The sequence below is a fragment of the Phycodurus eques genome, chromosome 18, assembly GCF_024500275.1.
Source record: "Phycodurus eques isolate BA_2022a chromosome 18, UOR_Pequ_1.1, whole genome shotgun sequence".
Classification (NCBI taxonomy): domain Eukaryota; kingdom Metazoa; phylum Chordata; class Actinopteri; order Syngnathiformes; family Syngnathidae; genus Phycodurus; species Phycodurus eques.
This window is the reverse complement of record NC_084542.1, coordinates 15,007,449-15,025,553: the sequence shown is the minus strand read 5'-3', so window position 1 is coordinate 15,025,553 and position 18,105 is coordinate 15,007,449. Positions and strand designations below refer to the sequence as shown.

At 42.7% G+C, this 18,105-nt stretch overlaps 3 protein-coding genes across 7 annotated transcripts in view; 2 read left to right on the top strand and 1 right to left on the bottom strand.

Moving 5' to 3' along the window:
- The first annotated feature begins 920 nt into the window (after positions 1-920).
- Positions 921-7,106, top strand: LOC133417333 (CLOCK-interacting pacemaker-like). The gene is given in 5 exon segments (XM_061705031.1): positions 921-1,272; positions 2,414-2,595; positions 2,690-2,862; positions 3,635-3,844; positions 3,846-7,106. Coding segments are annotated over 4 exon segments (1,089 nt in total). The 5' UTR covers positions 921-1,272; positions 2,414-2,483; the 3' UTR covers positions 4,440-7,106.
- Positions 7,107-7,220: 114 nt separating this feature from the next.
- znf410 (zinc finger protein 410) lies at positions 7,221-16,597 on the top strand. 4 transcript variants are annotated; one of them, XM_061703694.1, is made up of 12 exons: positions 7,221-7,348; positions 7,603-7,677; positions 7,742-7,793; positions 8,570-8,702; positions 9,183-9,374; positions 10,002-10,211; positions 12,451-12,643; positions 13,846-14,027; positions 14,893-14,982; positions 15,123-15,242; positions 15,743-15,865; positions 16,030-16,597. In XM_061703694.1, the coding sequence occupies exons 3-12, from the start codon at positions 7,761-7,763 to the stop codon at positions 16,125-16,127; spliced, it is 1,374 nt and encodes a 457-aa protein (XP_061559678.1). In that variant the 5' UTR covers positions 7,221-7,348; positions 7,603-7,677; positions 7,742-7,760; the 3' UTR covers positions 16,128-16,597. The 4 variants fall into 4 exon arrangements, with proteins under 4 accessions (XP_061559678.1, XP_061559679.1, XP_061559680.1 ...); XM_061703695.1 differs by having other exon boundaries at positions 7,570-7,677; XM_061703696.1 differs by lacking the exon at positions 7,603-7,677.
- LOC133416688 (ectonucleoside triphosphate diphosphohydrolase 5-like) overlaps positions 14,624-18,105 on the bottom strand; it is a 10,500-nt gene continuing 7,018 nt past the window's right edge. The window contains exons 10-15 of one of the 2 annotated variants that reach the window (XM_061703700.1): positions 17,514-17,615; positions 17,269-17,430; positions 17,140-17,196; positions 16,958-17,076; positions 16,285-16,416; positions 14,624-16,121 (exon numbers count right to left, since the gene is read on the bottom strand). In XM_061703700.1, coding sequence (XP_061559684.1) covers positions 17,180-17,196; positions 17,269-17,430; positions 17,514-17,615 — 281 coding nt within the window. In that variant the 3' untranslated portion in view covers positions 14,624-16,121; positions 16,285-16,416; positions 16,958-17,076; positions 17,140-17,179. Of the gene's footprint in view, positions 16,122-16,284; positions 16,417-16,957; positions 17,077-17,139; positions 17,431-17,513; positions 17,616-18,105 lie in introns of both variants that reach the window. The other variant, XM_061703699.1, reaches the window with a different exon arrangement.

The following is an 18,105-nucleotide window of genomic DNA, read 5'->3' as shown; positions in this document are numbered from 1 at the left end:
GATTTGCTGATTTGATCAGCTCGGGTGTGAATGTTCAACCACATAGCTTAATGCTAATGCTAATGTTGCGATGCTATAACACTTTAAGCAACAGATTGAACACAAACAGTGCAGCAACACATATTGACAGACAATAGAACACTACTCAGCCATATATTATTTGTCCTCTGCGAAGAATGACGAATAATAGTGTAACACTGATGAGCTGCGAGGAGCTGGTGTATTCATCTGTCTGTCTTATACCGCCCCCAAGTGGCCAAAGCGGGCACAATGGCCTTTCAATTGATGCAGTGTGACAAAAACGGTTAAATTTTAATGTAATTATGTCACTACTGTATATTTCTATGAAGTGCAATATTATGGAATGCTATTTTTTTCTATCTTTTTCTAATAAAAAAAAAAAGTAAAAGAGTAGTTCAAATGCAGGTTTGAACCGGTTGTACAAAAGGGTCTTGTTACCACCCATGAAGCCGGAAAAATGGAAAAGGTTGACACAGCATATTGCCCTGAATTGATTAGATTGTATTGTGACTCTTACCTGGGTTGTATTTTAATGATTGACTTGCACTTTTACTGGCCCAAGTTGAGCACGTGAGGACTTTTTGTCCCGAGCCTGCCTGCCTGGCTGCAGCCTCCCACTCGAGATAATAGCGGCTCAGGTTAGCTGCGGGACAAGCGGGCCTATTACGTAATCGACACGACAGCGGCTTCCCCGATGGTGGAGGAGATATGCTCGCGTTGCACAGGACGCCGTCTGAACACCGTGTACTCGGTCCGCCTCACATCGGGTACCAGTCACGTTTTTCAGCTGCTGGCCAATCAGGAGCTCGGAACACGACAGTGTGGGCGGACTCCTATGGTGACGCCAGCACGACTCAGAAGGAAGCCGCGCCCCGTTTTTCCAAATATGGCAAACTCGTCTGTGTCTTGTTTCCTACTTTAGAGGCGTTCTGACCAAATCGCTGCAACAGCGACATTTGTCGATGCTTTATTTTTTTTTAAATGACGTTTGAGGGACATTAAATGATAGTTTACGGCGTCCGTCGGCGATTGGTGCCGCCGTGCTTCACATGTGAGTGAGAGGTGGGAGGAGGGGCCTCCGTGTCTCGTGTACTGTACCGTGGAAAGGCGAGTTCTGGCCGCCAGCCACACACGGGAAAGCATCCGCCCGACGACCGACGCTGCTCACCGGAACCCTCTGCCGTCGTCCTCCTTTCTCTCTCTCTCTCTCTCTCTCTCTCTCTCTCACTTTCGTCAAAACGGAGCCAGAAAGTAAGCTAAACGTTTTCTTTTCCATTCGTTGTTTTGTGTGTGTTCCGTTTCTCTTTGTCGTCAATTTAGCGGCTAGCTAACAACAGTGCTAACCCTGATGATTTGGTGCTTGCACAGTTGGAGGCCTGTGCGTTGTATTTTGACGTCTCGAAGCCTTGGAATCAACTTACGTTGTTCTTAAAATCGTTGTTCTTGAATGCGATTATGTAGTTATGTCTACATAATCTGAACACTTTCCCCGAACAAATAGTCCGTGGAGAGTTTGTCATTCACACTGCGATGTGCTGCTTTTAAAGAGAGGACTTGTGGTGTTTTCATACATTTGATCGTTGAATGTTTGTGTGTGTGTGTGCAAGTCAAAGGTGGTTAAGATGATGGGCGAACAAGCAATTAAATAGGAGAATCACCATTTTTTTTGCAGACTATTAGGCATGTAGTCATCCAGACAAAAAATTAATAAAATACAAATAAAATGCCTTAGAAAACCTTGGTTGAACATAACACAAGTGGGTCGTCATATTGGATCATTTACAAATTTCAAAATTTGTTTTGCCAAATTAACTGTTTAATTCCTAACATATACACCACAGTATCGCCTCAAAACTGTTAAATATCATACGAAGCTTATTTTACAGGTGTAAGACAAATGGTCGCTGTATCCGCCTCACAGTTCTGAGGTTGCGGTTTGGAATGCAGGTGCCGGCTTCCTGTGTCGAGCTTTCATGTTAGTTAGTCGAGCTGAGGATTCTCGCTTTTCTGTATCCAGTTGGATGGCAGCCGGTAGACACTTATCTCGCGCCCAAAAGAATGCTCCGATACTACGTCACCGATACCACTTTAGCAGCCTGACATGTACGTCGTGGGCAGGTGGAGCAGGACCCGTGTCAGCCGCGTGGAGATAAACAGCTGAATGAAATTAGTTTCTGCGCATCCCTACTGCGCAGTACTTGTTGGACTGCAACAACTGAACCCAGTGGCAAACGTTCCGGAATTCCCTTACCCGCAGCTGCTGTGCCGCTTCTTTTATGGCTCTACCTAAAAAAAAAAGATTTGTCATCATCGTCTCTGTTCTATGTTTGTGTAAAAGATCTGAAGTTAAAATAATGTTAAAGTCTACATGATCTTGTGTATTGATTTCCAGATTTGCCCTCTGATCAGCTGATGTAGTTGCCGGTAGTCCATCTCGTCGGCAGCAACCGGAAAGCGAGGAGATGAGCTCCAAGCGGAAGGCGGAAAGTGAATCGCGCGCCGCCAACAGGCCGCGCGTCATGAAGGCTCACAGCGAGTCCCGAGCAGACTCAGAAAGAGACTCCGGATTCTCAGGTTCGCCCTTCAACTTTGAACAGCCGTCACGCCTCTTGTGCTTTGAATGCGCGTCCAATCTATCGCGCTCCCTCTTCTTTGACGGCGTCTTCAGATGCGAGCTCGGAGCACACCGGCACCATGGACAACACCGACTCTGAGGACTCGCCGCGGCCTTTCTTGCGGCCGGGCGCCCGAAGGTCTGCTTCCGGGCAGCTGGCTGTGGTCGGGGGCTCCTACTCCAGCATGTCCCCAATGATCATCATGAACAACGTGCTTCTGAAACAGGTAGGAGCGCACTGCACAAACTATAAAAATATTGGACATGAATTTTGTGGAAGAATCCAAAATATTGGGCAAACAAACACGTATAATACATATGAGTAGTATTATAAAAATATAAGAGCAAACAATATTTGAAACTTTAGCCAATATTACAAAACAATACAAAAATATTAAGCACAAAATTCACAAACACTAGAATAAAATTAGTTCATAAAGTATTGACCATTTTTTTGGGACAAAATAATATCAGCAAGATTGTACGAAAACTGAAAAACTTTGGACAAAAATCTTCTACAATTATACATCTAAGACTTAAAAGTGCCACGATGATAAATACAACAATAATAGATAAAAAATAAAAAAACTATTATAAAAAGTAAGAGAGTAGAAGCTAAAGCAATAATTTTTCTGAAGGAAAACAAAAAGAATCATGCAAAAATTATAAAATGAGACAAATCTAAAATATAAAAAGGTATTGCACAAAAAAATCTATAAATAGGTGATGAAGTATAATGTTAGAGAAAAATAGAATTTTTGTATGAAATCGTACAAAAAAGATACAAAGATACAACAATATTCGATGAAAAATACAAAAATATTGGATGAAAAATATTATAAAAATAGATGATTAGGAGAAAAAAAATATTCCAATGATTAACCAACATTACTACAAAACAATACAAAAATGTTAGACAAAAAAGTATCCAGAAATATGATTGATTGCGTTGCTCTTTATGGCGCCATCACATTCACGTTGATGGTGTTATCTCAGCAGCCTGGAGAAACCCCCCCGGCCATGAAGCCCTGGAGCTTCAGTCCCGCCGTGGAAGTGGTTCAGCCGGTGGTCCGGCAGCCTCAGGTGGTCTTCCTGCAGCCCGTCGTCTCCCGCCAAGCTTCCAAGGAGGCCTCTCGACACAGGCGCCCCAGGAAGTATCTTCCCATCCTCAAGTCCTACCCCAAGATCGCACCGCATCCCGGCGACACTTTCCTCCTCGGGGAGGGGAACCGCCTCCTCCTCCTCCTCCTCCTCTTCTTCTTCCTTCTCTTCTTCCTCGGCGTCAGGGTCTCAGAGGGAGCACGGTCCAAGAGAGAAGCGGCAGAAGAGCCAGAGCCATACCCCCGTTCTCTCCGCAACCCCCGACAACACGCGCCCGCCGCAGACCCGACTCCCTCAAATCGCCAGCGAGGCGCCTTCGCCGGCCGGCGGCCAATCAGAAGTCTCCCCGTCTTTCTCCTCCCGCCCTCCCAGCCGCGCTAGCAGCCCGACGCTCCCGGACGACGCCTCGCCGGGCGAACACGAGGGCGGCGACGACGGTAGCGCCGACATGAGGCGCAAGCGCTTCTGCAACACGTACAACATCCTGAGCAAATCGGGCCTCCTGGACATCACGCTACGCACAAAGGAGCTCCTGCGCCAGAACCGCCGCACGCAGATGGACCTGGACCGCCTCAGGGAGCACACCGATCTCTTCCTGCAGGCACTGCGCAGTGGCGACAACGGCACCTGCGTCAAGCTTCACGCCAGCCTTCAGGAGGAAGACGGGAAGCCGCCGGCGCTCACCGGCTTGAAGGACGATTAGCCCCCGACTGAGAGCATTTAGAACGGGAAGGCCGTAGCCGGGACTTGTTGAGGAGGGCGGCGAGGGCTTGGGAGACAGATGGAGCGAGAGTAACGTGGCCCACATGAGACTCCCACTCAAAGCCTGGCTTGGGCCATTTGACCTACATTTTTACCCGCCCCCCCCTCGCTGGAGGCGTTTTGGTTGGTCCAACGCTCACTGCGCTCTTTTTACTCCTGCACAAATACCATGTTGTCATTTACTGTCAGATTTGGAATGGAAAGATTTTACACAACGATTTCTAATAGAAATTTTCTCGTAGAAATTGAAAATCCAGCCATTATTTTCTATTCTCGCCTGTCAATCACAAGACTGACACATAGAGACCCGTCACTATTCACGTTATGTCAAGGCAATCGTACTTACATGAAACGAACAATTAAATAAGTCATAATTCATAATTAAAACATCATTATATTACACTTCATCATAGCACACAGGCATGTTCACTTAACAGGCGCAGTTTGTTGCGGTTACGACGTCCGCCATGACGCACATTGGTATCGAATCGTAGAGAGGCGTAGAGGCCGCTATTATTTGGGGAAAAACAGTCAACGGGAGTTCGGTGAATTGCCCCCCCGGGCAAAGAAACCGAGCCCAGCCAGGAATAACGAAAGTTGTCGCCCCCCCCAAGAGGTTTATACTGAACTGGCTGTCAGTTGGCACCAAATCGATACTGTTAAATGGCCTGAGCACAATAGTAGTGGATATGTTTTCAGCGGGGAAAGGAGGATAGGTTCCCTCCCAAAAATCAGCAGATGTTGAACCGTGTTGGGGGTTCACATTTCCTTGACAGAACCAACACAAACTCCACATAAAAAAAACTGCCCCGGTTGCAATGATATCGAACCCTGGACCTCCTCGCTGCGAAGGCACCATTGCTCACCGCTAAACCACTTTGACAGGCCTGGCTGGATGTGTGATGGTCCCCACTTTGCTTCGCCTCCAAATTCAAAGGAGATTATTATTAGATTATCCCACTTGTGGCCGATGCTGACTTTTGATTGGCCGGGCAGACTTCAGTTACGGATCACGTGACCGTCGAGCTTTCGGCCAACGTACCGCAAGTGTCTTCTTTTTGTTTCACGCTGCACGCGAGGGACGTTGCCAACGGCCGCCCGTCGATTCCGGCTTCCTGTTAGCGTAGCGGTTTCTCGTTGTCTTTCATGTCGACCTTTTTTGTGTACTTTTTTTTTTACAATTGTGGTGCGTTTAAGCACTTTGCACCATCCTGAGCAGACTAAAACAAGGTAGCTAATGCTAATCAACACACACCCTGAACCACTATGCTTTTAATTATCTTGTTTGTTCTGTATCAAGTACCCCAAAAAATACTTGAAATGGCTCACTAAAATGAGGGATTGTGTACTTTATATTTTCAGTTGTGACTTCAGGATGTCGAATGTGAGACGTTTGGGTTCCGCCAATGTGAATTTGCTCTTAAAACACATTCACTGCCATTGACGGCTTTTGTAGTCAAATATCCATGTTAACTGGTCTTCAACTGTTGCACTGGAGTCTTCTTAATGGGTCTTAAGAGTGCGTTAAGCCGCTTTTGATTGTGCTTTGTCGGCCTGTCTGTTTTTTAGTTTGTTCTTCTTTAATTGTCTCTGCGTTCTGTCGGCCATCTGTCGCTTCTTCTTCTTTAATTGTCTCTGCGTTCTGTCGGCCATCTGTCGCCAGTGTTTGTGTCAAAAAAGTACCCTCCTAATGTTACTCTTTGCTTTGTGATCCTTTTGGTGGGCAGTTTGACAAAAAAAAACTAAACAACGGGGTTGTGCACACGATCGAATATGTTTGACCAAGTCCACGGCTCTTTTGTGTGAGACAGAGCATGAGAGCGTGAGTGAGTGAATGTGTGGTTAAGTGTGTGTGTGTAGTGTTTGAGCGCATGGAAGTGAGACTGTATTCATGCAAGAGTACATGAGAGCGTGTGATAGCATGCGAGTGAACGTGTGTGTTAGTGCGTGTGTGACAGTGACTGCAAATGTGAGAGTGTGTGTCAACGATGTTCAACCCTGCAGCTGATTAGGCCAACCTGAACGTGACACCCGCTGTATTTATGAAAGACTTTTTGTGTGAGACCAAAACAAGTGTCCCCTGCCTCTCCCCCTTAAGTATGTATTTTATTTTATTTCATTATTATTATAATTTTTTTTACAAGCAGCCTTATCGTTATTTGATTTTTCATTGTTACTCTTAAGATGAGGAAGGTCACGCCCTCTATTGACAGGGGCAGAACAGAAGTATGTTTGTGCCCTTCAGTGATGAAATAAAAAAATAAAATAAAATAAAAAACTTGTTGGAAATCAGTCACACTAAATGGTATGCTATGGTAGCGTTTTAGCGGACACAAGAAGAGTAGCTATGTTTTGTGTACAGTAGAGAGAGCAAATGTCATCATGCATAATTTTTGCTATGCTTAAAAGTTGGACAAATGCGAATGTAAATTAGAGACTGAATGAGACTTCTATTGCAAAAAGGCAGCCACTTTCTTCTGGGATCAACACGAGTAGGATATCATTTCAGCTGGTTTTTATTATTATTTTTTTTTTTTATTTAGTGTGTACGAGCGATGACGTCTGACTCTTATTTTTGTATGTTATCTCATTGCTTGTGTAATAAATGTAAGGCCCAAAACAAACAGCGTGTCGTGTCCGTTCTTTGTCACAAGATGGCGGCGGTGATCAGCGTGGATGAGTTTGAGCAATTTGGACGAAGAGGCGTTCTTGTCAGGTTCGTCCTTCCGAGACGCCGTAGTGCGGCGCCGCTAGCCTATCTGCTAGCACTATTAGCTTAGCACTCTTTTTAGGACATAATAAAACGAGTGTTTTCTAGCACCGTGTCTACTCAACGCCGCTTTTTACAAGGTAAAAACCTGACTTTTTTTCTGGTGGTTTTTTTAATACACTGCTTGAATAGTTTGTGTTAAAGCAGCTGCTATGTAGCGAGTTAGCTCGCGGTTAGCAACACCAGCTACCCAACAGTTCTAATGTTATGCACTAATGCCTATTTTTTTTTTGTTTTTTTTGTTAGCGTTGTCGTTGTACTGTTGTTACATTTCTAATAATAAATTATTATGTTAACATAGGTGACATGTTATCTGACTGTTTTACCGCTTCAGCTCGGACCATGTTTCCGACTCCAAGATGACCACAAACTTATGACCGACACTTAACCTCACTTTTAGCTGCTTCAGGTTAGTCCATCACTTTCTTGCTCTCTTATGCGTGTCCAAAATGTCCCTGCTGTCTGGTTTCCAGGTGACACCCAGGGAGACTCATGCTTTCCGATGAACTCGACTCCAAACCAGAGGTAACGGACAGCAACTTACCACTGATACCTTGATAATGCAACCCTGACATTATAATGGGTATATAATGCATTTTTCCTTTTCAAAAGCCAAAACCGTTCCCAAGTGTCTTAATAACATCCCTGGGACCAGTGCTGTTATGATACCAACATTCTGAACCCCCCCTGGTATTTGCAGCAGGTTTTATTGTGGCGCCTGTCAAGGGACCCAAAGATGTTTGACAAAAACTCATGGGGTCAATTTAAATGTTGAGAATGTTCGACGCGCCATGTTTTGTAGAGGAGTGGTTACCATTGGCCACCAGCCTTTTGCTGACAGAAAGCAGCACGATGATGGAAGATTCCGTTAGAGAGCAGGGTGCTAAACATCTCAAGATAATGCAGAGAAACGTCTTAAATCACTAATGGCAGTGGTGGACGTTAACGCCAGTTGCTAACAGCTAGTTGCTCAATGTAAGGTACAATAAGTGCCCAACTAAAGCTAAAGGGTTGTTGGCAATTCATTTTTAAAACAAATATATATATCATATTAATATAATATTTATATCACAGTGTCAAAAACCTAATAAGAAGGCTAATGGGAAAGTAGTAATAGCGTCCGTAAAGACAGCATTTCTTTTTTTTATTAGGTGGACGCAGCAGTTCATGTAGTAAGCTATACTGTACTGGCTTTATGTGCCGCATAGATGCGTTGCCAAACACAAATAATAATAATTTTTAAAAAGTCACGTTACTCTAATATGGAACACTGTAATAGCGATATTGTGTCGTCCTCACAGCTGCTGGTGCAGTTTGTCCAGAACGCGTCCATCCCGCTGGTCCAGGGTTTGGAGGACCCCGAGCCCAAACACCCCTGCCTGCCGCTGCTGACCCCCGTCGGCGGCTCTCTGTGCGGACACCTGCACCTCACAGGTCACTAGACGCTACTTGAGTTGTGCAAATATTTTGAAAATCATACTTTTAGATAATATTAATATTACATGGTCATTTTTTAATGTATATTCTCTACAAACAGTACCGCTTAACATTCTATATTACTGTCGAATGTACTGTTATGGCATATTTTCATTTTTTTGGGTCTAAAAGACAAATACTTTTTCCTTTATTTTTGTTTTTTGGGGAAAGAAAATACATTTGGTGGAAAAACAAACATCTTTATTTAATCTAGGCAAAAACAAATAAATTTTCTTTGCCTGAAAAACAAAAGTATCTTTTAACGCAAAAAAACTTTTTTAATCTGAAAAAAAATATATATATAATTTTAGTTTTTAGTTTTCCCTGAAACAGAAAAGAAAATTATCTGGGAAAAAATAGATTCTCTTTATTTTTTATCCTAAAAATGACAATATATTATTTTTTTCAGATAAAAATAATAATTTGTTTTCTGGTCAGATGGCACGCTGAGCCCCCCACCAGAGAGTTCCTCGTCGCTGTCAGAGCTGGGTGTCGCCTCGGAACGGAGCCCGCTGGCGCTGCAGCAGACGCACGTCGCCCACCCGGGGGGCTCGCCCAGCCCACCAGCCATCCTCCATGACCTGCAGCAGTCGGACGGCACCTCTTACGTCCTGCTCAACCTGGCCAAGGGTACGACACACCACAACCTCGTCACACCGCTTGTTCTAATGACCTACTTTGTGCCTGAAGACACAAACGTTGATTGTGTTCATTTAATATGATGAAACTGTCTCTAATTTCAATAAATTATAAATTTAATTATAATAAATAATTACAAAATATTATGAAATATTTACATAAACTGTTAATATATTATTCATTGTATTTAAAATAATCAGAATTATTTCATTCCAAAAATATTGCATTGAAAATCTGAAATGGTTTCTAATAATTTATGAAAAAATATAACAGAATGTTAGAATTTGCTATTTTAATCTAAAAATATTGAAATGTTTCTCATTCGCATTACAAACTATATTTAATTCAAAAATGTTATTTAAAACCGTTTCTCATTGTATTACAGAATAGTAATGTTAGAAACTCTTGAAAACTTTATGAAAATTCAAAAATTTAGTTTATGACCAAAATATAAACTACTACAAACTTCATATTTTATAAAACCAATGTATAGGAAAAAGAATATATAAAAAAAAGTCTGAATCTTATTTTTTAAAATATTCCCAAACTGCAGCTGCTTCTAATATTAGCTTATAAAACTGCGTGTCAGAGATGTTTTAATTTAGCGTATCGGCGCAGGCATCACGGCCTCGGCGGAGTCGCTCATCTTCGCCGCGGACGGAACCTGCGATGACGAAGACGTCTCGTCGGGGGACTACGGCCTGGACGGCAGCGCCCCGTGGTATCTGCGGGTACAGGAGCTGGCCCACGACAGCCTGATCGCAGCCACGCGGGCGCAGCTGGCGCGGGACGCCAAGGCCAGTCAGGACGCCAGAGCGGCTGCCAACGGTAACGCTGCCGCTTTTTATTTTTGTCTTTTTGCGGAACTCTCTCACCTCCTTAATCATTCGTTTAGTCTCCTCTCCGAGCTGAAACCACATTAATTTACTATTTAAAAAAAAATAAATAATCTATACGCTCAGAACCTCAATTTCTGGGATGTGTTTTTGGGGGAGATAAAGCCTGGTTTCTTGTGTGCGGCCATCTTGCAAATGGGGGTTGGCCCAGTTGTTGCACTGATGAATAAGAAAAAAAAGCCGAGGACAATAACGGTCTGCCCCCTATATGTCAAAATTGGAACTAAAGCTTGATTTAGACCAGTATCATCTGAAAGATAGGCCTTTTCATCTATTAATGTCTGCACCTTATTTAAGAATGACAAAAATGGATTGTGCCCACTTGAGTTCAGAGCAGCAATTTTTTTTTTTTTGTTCTTTCATTTGGTGTGCTTAATTTTCTTAGGTACTTTTGTCCAGGTCCTTTTAAATGTGTCAGCCAAGTCAAAGGTAAATTTCTGTCACCCTCTAGTGTCAGACAAAGGTTCTAGCTTAAAAAATAAGTAAAAAAAAAAAAAGGGAGAATCTTAGATTTATAGCACTTGTATAATCTATTGTAGTAGGGCTGCAACTGATTATTTTTCATAATTTTTTGGGATTAATCAGAAAAATAATTTTTACATTTCCATTGTTTTATTCAAAAACAGTACATTATTTCGAATTGATAGTGCAGAAAATGCACAAACATAAAATTATTATGATTCAATTATTGGTTTAGCCCGCAATATGTCAGAAAATAGGGGAAAACTGTTGATGATGATTGTTTTTCAAAGTAAAAGCAGATGTTTGCAAATGTCTTATTTTCATCAACCACAAAGATAATCAGTCCGCTTTCATCGTGCACAACAGACGTCTGAGAATATTCATGGCTGAAATTCTGAGGATTTGGTTGTGGAGTTTAAAGTTTTTGCTTCATCGATTAATTGTTGCACCGACCGCTAAATGTATTTTGCAGCGGTGTACAAGTGCAGTGCATAATACTGAGAGTTGCTCCTAATATTGTAGTTGCCTTGTTGAGCGCTACAACCACATGCAAACTACAAGCACACAAATAAACACTGTTAAATGAATACCTCCAAACAAACTTTTTGTCCAGCACTTGTATTGAATGTAATTAGCAGCGTTAGCTAATTGAGTGTCGACTGGCCGTTTTCTGGGTAACAGTATCCGTGACGTAACGCAGAGGTAAAAATTAGAAGGGGAAAGCCGACTTCAAGACGCACACTTTACTTGAAAGACGGAGACCTGAGCAGAATGAGGTCAGAGCTGAGATGAAGTGGAAAGCGTAATCAGCGACGACTCCAACACTTTTCAACGCCTCTCATCGCCAGTCTGAAGATCAGACCCAATTTGTAGGGCCGTCTGCATGCTTGCCACATCTTCATCGAGAGTTAAAAAAAAAAAAAAAAAGTGTGTGTCCTGCGGCGTGTTGCTGAGATCAGGACCTGGAAGATAAATATTTACAAGTGACACTGAAGGTCCTGCGGATCATCTTTGAACTCCCCGTGAGGTTCGGAAAGTGCTCTTGGCTTAGTTGTGTTTATGTAAAAAAAAAAAAAAAAAAAAGTTAGGAACAGGGGTCCTCAAACTTTTGGGGTCCAGTAATTTGCTTACAGGGACACATTTTTTTTTCAAGGACCCCCCTCATAATCCTAACGCTAAGTAAACATAACTATCACGTGTACCTCTCTAAATGCCATAGTAATTCAAAGTTGCCTATTTTTGATGAATAAGTCACTTATTTTAAAGTAACCCCCACGAGAAAGGAGGTTTTACTGCAAAGCATAAAAACAACAGACGACTTGGGGACAGACATTTGTGAAAAAATATGAAATTGCCCATACTTGGACATATGCGGTTTCTGCCGGACAGTGATGAAGTTTATGTAGGTGTGCATTTTTTATTTTTTTAAATGGTACGGCATAAAAATATACTGCAACTGATTATGCGGACCACCCAGTAATGGCTCGCGTACCCCTGGGGGAACGGGGACCCCATTTTAAGAAGCGGTGGTTTAGAAGCATCACTTTTGTCCTCAGGCTCAATCAGTTTTATGTCCTTGACGGTGAGTCACGCCGCCGCCATTTACTCGTACTACTCGTCAAATTGCAGCATTGTACTTTCTCGAATGAAGAAATGCGGTCTCGAGCGGATGACGCACCCGCTGACTGACGGCCTTGTCCGTTGCCTAGGCGACCACACGCACGGCTCGCTGTCGGAAGGCGACGAGCGAGAGGTGACGGCGCCGCCGCCGGTGGTGCCGCCACCGTCGCCTCGGAGCGGGCGCCCCCTCGCCGCCAGGCAGATCCTCCGTTGCTCTTTTGAGGGCTGCTGCAGGACCTTCACCTGGCCCGCTCACCTCAAGTATCACCTCAAAACACACAGGTGACTCGGGAGACAACATGGCTTCCTTTTTAAAGAGTTTGAAAATGGATGAGATGACAAAAAGTTAAATTTTGAGCTTTGACCCATAGGAAATAATGGGGGGAAAAAAAGTTTATCCTTCACGGCCACACGGTGGACTACTGTGAATATTGCCAAGTAAAACAATTCAGGTGCAAAAGTTCTGTTTTAGCATTCTTAGTTGTCCTGCAAGAAAGTACTGTAAAAGCAAAACATTGAAGAGGGACAGCTGACTACGGTGAAAACCTTTTCCAATAAGTGTCGCTAAAATTAAAAGCTGCAGCAAACACCCAAGATTCATTTTTTTATGCTCACTAACTTGAGTATTACATGATGTCGTGCGCAGACGGTAAGATTAATCATAACTTTTATTATGACGGGTGGTTTTGTGACTTTAGCAGAATTTTTTTTTTTTTTTTAATTACGAATGTGAGGTTTGCACTGTGTAGGCAGTGTCATTGTCTTTTAAAAAATAGCTCTATATATTAGTGTCTATATGTATAATAAAATAGAAATACATGTATTTGTCAATCATCAATCAAAACATTTAATATATTACCAATGAGAATTATGAATTTTACAGCTTTGTGATGTAATGAGTGTCCTATTATCATTTAAAATGTATCAATTTATATATTACTAGGAACATATCATTCATTAATAATTCTAATAATTAGGAATTGTATGACTTCAGAAGTTTCCAAACTATAGTGAGTCACCTTTAAAAAATAGCTTTTGGGGGGACAAAATAATGCTTCATTAAAAACATAAAAAGTTAGAAATGGATGTTATTTTTAAAGTATACTTTATGTCAATTTTAAAAATGTTACTTCTCTTTACGGGAACCAAAAAATGGAACAATAAAAGTAAAAATAAAATTAGGGGGGAAATGAGCCCCCTTCGCCTCAGTTTTGTTTCAACAGCTTGGACGAGAAATAAAACTGTGCTTATCGTTATGCTTTTGCACCAACCACAACACAATAAACGAAGCAATGTTTTGTAAATTGTCCAATATGTATTTAGCGGCCCGTGTGCGGCATTGAAAGACCTCACGCAGCCACTACAGAACAGTTTAGCCGTGTATTGACAGGCTGCTTTACATTACACTTGCTGCAAGGACGTGTTGGGCTCAAAATGGAGTCTGTCTTGTCGCTCATCGTTTTTGTTGTCGTTTGTTGTGTCAGGAACGACCGCATGTACTGCTGCGCGGCGGAGGGCTGCGGTAAGAGCTTCTACGTGCTGCAGCGTCTTCAGGTCCACATGAGGACGCACAGCGGTGACAAGCCTTTTGTATGCAAGGAGAGCAACTGCGGAAAGAAGTTCACCACGGCCGGAAACCTCAAAAACCACAAACGCGTACACACCGGTAAGCAAACACGCACGCGTGCTCGGCTAGATCGGGGATGATTGCCTCGCCGGGAATGAGATGTGACCGGTCAGCGGCTTTGGTGCTGCGACCGCTCATATTTTATTCAGTGTCACCTTCAGGTTATTTAACGGCGTGTTCCGGTCCATTTCCTCATGCCAGAGCCAGATTAACATAGCAGTCAATGTGCGCTGTTGAAACGCACACAATTTAGCACCATAAAAGGGGAAAGTGGTAACTTAAATGTTTCCCCCCCCCCACAAGAAACATTAAATTTCACCCACACAAGCAAACAATGTTGCCTTGAGAACAGGCCGCCAGCTCAATGCTAATATATAATAGAAAATGTCATTGACATGCTAGCGGTTGCGGTTGTCACGGTTTTAGAACCCTTTAAGCAATGGGTATTTGAACACAAAAGGTGGCGCAACATGTGGACAGATATAATACTCACAGGCATATATTCTATATTGTTAATTTAAATGAGTAATATTACAGCATCTTACCGTATCACTTACAGAGTAGGACTATATTCTTTGTTTGTGTTGGCACACCAGGAGCAGCGCAATGAAATGAATTGCAGCATTAAATCATGATGCACAAACTGTTTATTGCTTTACATTCTATTTGTAAAAGTACAATATTAAAAAATTATACACACACATATATATATATATATGTGTTTGTGTCTGTAGTGGGAGGCTGTAACGGATAAATGGTATTTCCATTCATTTCAATAGTGACTTGTGATGCAAGTGTTTAGTTCTAAGCATGGTCATGCAATTAATTACACTTATATCAAGGCACCACTGTACTTTATTTCTTCTTGACACTTCGTGTAATATTAACTTGTGTGTGTGTTTAGGAGAAAAGCCTTTCGTGTGTGAAGCAGATGGTTGTGGGCGCTCCTTTGCCGAATATTCCAGTCTGAGAAAACACATGCTCGTACATTCTGGTAAGTGAATGAGTGGCACCTATGCACTTCTACACTTTTTCTTTAGACTGTCAACAATACTTGCACTACACATCCTATCCCCCCCCCAATATGTATATGTGAGAGAGTGACTTTTTGCCTATATCGCGCGTGTGATCCAGGTGAGAAGCCTCACCACTGTGGGATCTGCGGGAAGACGTTCTCTCAGTCCGGAAGCAGGAACGTCCACATAAAGAGACGTCACGGGGAGGAGGGCCTCGCAGCAGAATGCAGGGAAACGGGTATTTACACACACACACAACAGGAAATGTACACAGGAAGGCCTGAAGGTTTAACCCAGAAACTTCTATGAGTTAACCACTAGCCCACCTCGCTACCCCCAAAAATGTTTGAAAAAAACATTCAGCTGCACTTCCTGAAAATGGTCACCGGAAACCTGGAGGTTTTAACCCAGAACTCCCTGACAGTGACGCACACATGCTTACCCCGAGTTCACCACGTTTAAGATAAATGGAAACCCATAATATTGTACTTTATAAAGACATACAGTAAGGACATAATTAAATAGAATGTGAAGAAATTAAACTTTTGCTTCAGTTCAATAGACTTTGTGGTGTGTGCGCCATGGCCATCAGGGGGCAGTATAACAGACATACTGGATAGTCTCCGTTCCTCAGTTTGCCAATAATATTAGCTGTTCTTCGTAGAAAAGAACATATCCCTGTGAAAACGTGACCACCAAAAGCGTAATGTGAAGGGTTGACTTTCTTTTGTGTGACAGGAGAGGCTTTGACGCGCAGCAGCCTTCTGGAGGCCGACGGTGACGACGGTAGTGGTGGCCTGGTCGCCATGGCCACCGGTGTGGAGGCTGTCAATCTCCATCACGCCATGCTCAGGTCACCAGGTAGGCAGACTGATGTTTTTATTATTATTATTATTAGATAGTGTTTTTTGTACAAGTACTTACATTTGAGGTCAAGGGGAAGTTTTTCTGTAAAGTGTGCAAGCTTGCGTCAAAGAAGTCCTTGACATGACGATTTACAATTCCGCTGGTTATCGTCCCTTCAGGGCCGGCAGATTCTGTGAGCGTTCTCTCCCCTCCACACCAACTGGTCACCATGACGACAGAGGGCGCCCCCTACGGAGACGTGGTAGCGCTGCTGTAGAAACGAGTGGAAATACAACTTGAGACTCTTGTACATATTCAATAAGGAGGATGATGTTTTATTTTTTTGAATAGGTGTCAAAGGTTAACATTTGTATAAATAAAAGTCCCAAAGAAGATATAAGACGGGTTTATGAAAAATAACATTTTTTTGTTACCTCTCCAAACATGTCAATGTCATTACACGCGCCTCCTCATCGTCCTCTATGATGTAAGTGGAGGTTTTCAAAGTGAGCCAAGGTGGCGCCCAGAGCCCAACTTGCCTCCATGTTGTTCACTTTCTTGCTCAACTAGCAACAAAACGGACAACAAAATTCAAATGCCTTTTTGTATTTATTCAAATAAAAAGCAAACAAAAACAAAGGTGTTTGTGGTTTGATTATGCAAGGTTGACTTATCTGAACAGCGTTTTAGAAGTGCTACTGCTATTTTGTTCATCAGCTTGAGCTTCCAACCTGAACCCTAACCCAAAGTAGGGTTTCAAATTGTAATTTAATAATAAAAAAATATTTGATTGTCATCTGCTTGTTATTTTAGCATGATCAATCTATTTGCTGGCGTACAGAGGCACATGACGGGAAGTCTGACAAACAGATCGTGCAAGTAAAATTAGTAGCAGGCGGAAAGCAGAAGAAAACTCCTCAAGGAAAAGTAATAAGTATGTTGCATTAAAACTATGACAAGAACAATTTATGTATAAGTAAATGTAATGGAGTAACCTCTGCTAAGGAGTCACTTATTAGTATTATTTTTTAAAAATGTTTTTTGTTTTATTTACCGAGTGTTGTTGAAAACGACGGTCTTTTGTAAAGTGCGCGCTGTGACGCTCACCCGCAGCGGCGCGTCGTCCCTGAAGCCGAGGCCGTCCGTCAGCAGGCAGCTGATGTACGTCAAATCCAGACACAGGAAAGGATTGACGGGAAAAACTGCTTCACTCGTCTCCTTGCACACTGAAGAACGCACACCATCGGGATGACATCACTTATTTGATGATGACTGTGACGTCATCTCACCCTCCTCGGCGCTCCTCGTGAAGTCTCGGACCCTCAGCCTTCATCCATGGACCTCGTCTGTAAAGGAAGGAGGTGCCCACTCGCCATAATCAGAATCAAAATTTAATAACAGTGATGGAGTGTGTGTACCGATGAGGTGTGCGTCCACAGCGCGGTCAAAGTAGAAGGAGAATGCGTAGAAAAGAGTCTTTTGCGCTTCAAGATGAGGACGATGATGACGAAGTGGTTGACAAATGATCCCTTTGACTGTCTTCAACACATTCTCATAACATGCCTTGTAACCGGATGCACCTGAACACAACATTCATTAATCGATACATTCATTATTATTATTATTTTTTTAAATTTGGTTTGTTTGTTTTGATTGAACTTGCCTTCTGGGTCCCCGCTCACTTGGTAAGTTTCTTCCCCAAAGCTCCACTCGCCCCGGAACTTTTTGGGCAGACATGGACTTTTGAAAACTGGACCTGACACAGCTGTGGGAGAGAAAACAGGCACACTCACGCACACCCATGTACCGTAACTTCTTGTGTATAATATGATTTTTTTTCCTCCCAAATTTATCAAGTCAATAGAGTGTATAAGGAAAATGTGTGGGTGAGGGTGGAGGAATTCACATTGTATCAACATATTTTGGGACTTAGGGGTTGTGGAAAAAGGTCTACATTTCATTCCAATATGATATACAATGTCTAATGTTAGAAATGTATATCTAATATTGTACATTTTCTTGGTGGTCACCAAGGGTGCGTTTGGAAATTCAATCTGAAATCATTTAGAATTTGCGAACGGTCCCGGGTGTAGAATAACAGCGAGTGGTTTTGAACGCATCGCGCTGCTCAGTTTTTGGGAAATGGAGGGAGAAACGGAGACTGGCAGAGTGAGCACGCTAACTGTCGCATTCGCTACGTTTTGTTCTGTTGCTTCTGGCGTCGGCTAAGGCCCATGGTAGATGTGTTTTGTTGT

Coding starts and splice junctions, on each gene's coding strand:
- znf410 (XM_061703696.1), top strand. CDS start 7,761: ATGCTTTCCGATGAACTCGACTCCAAACCAGAG. Junction 9,375..10,001: donor CCTGCTCAACCTGGCCAAGG/GTACGACACACC, acceptor GTATCGGCGCAG/GCATCACGGCCTCGGCGGAG. Junction 14,028..14,892: donor CCACAAACGCGTACACACCG/GTAAGCAAACAC, acceptor GTGTGTGTTTAG/GAGAAAAGCCTTTCGTGTGT.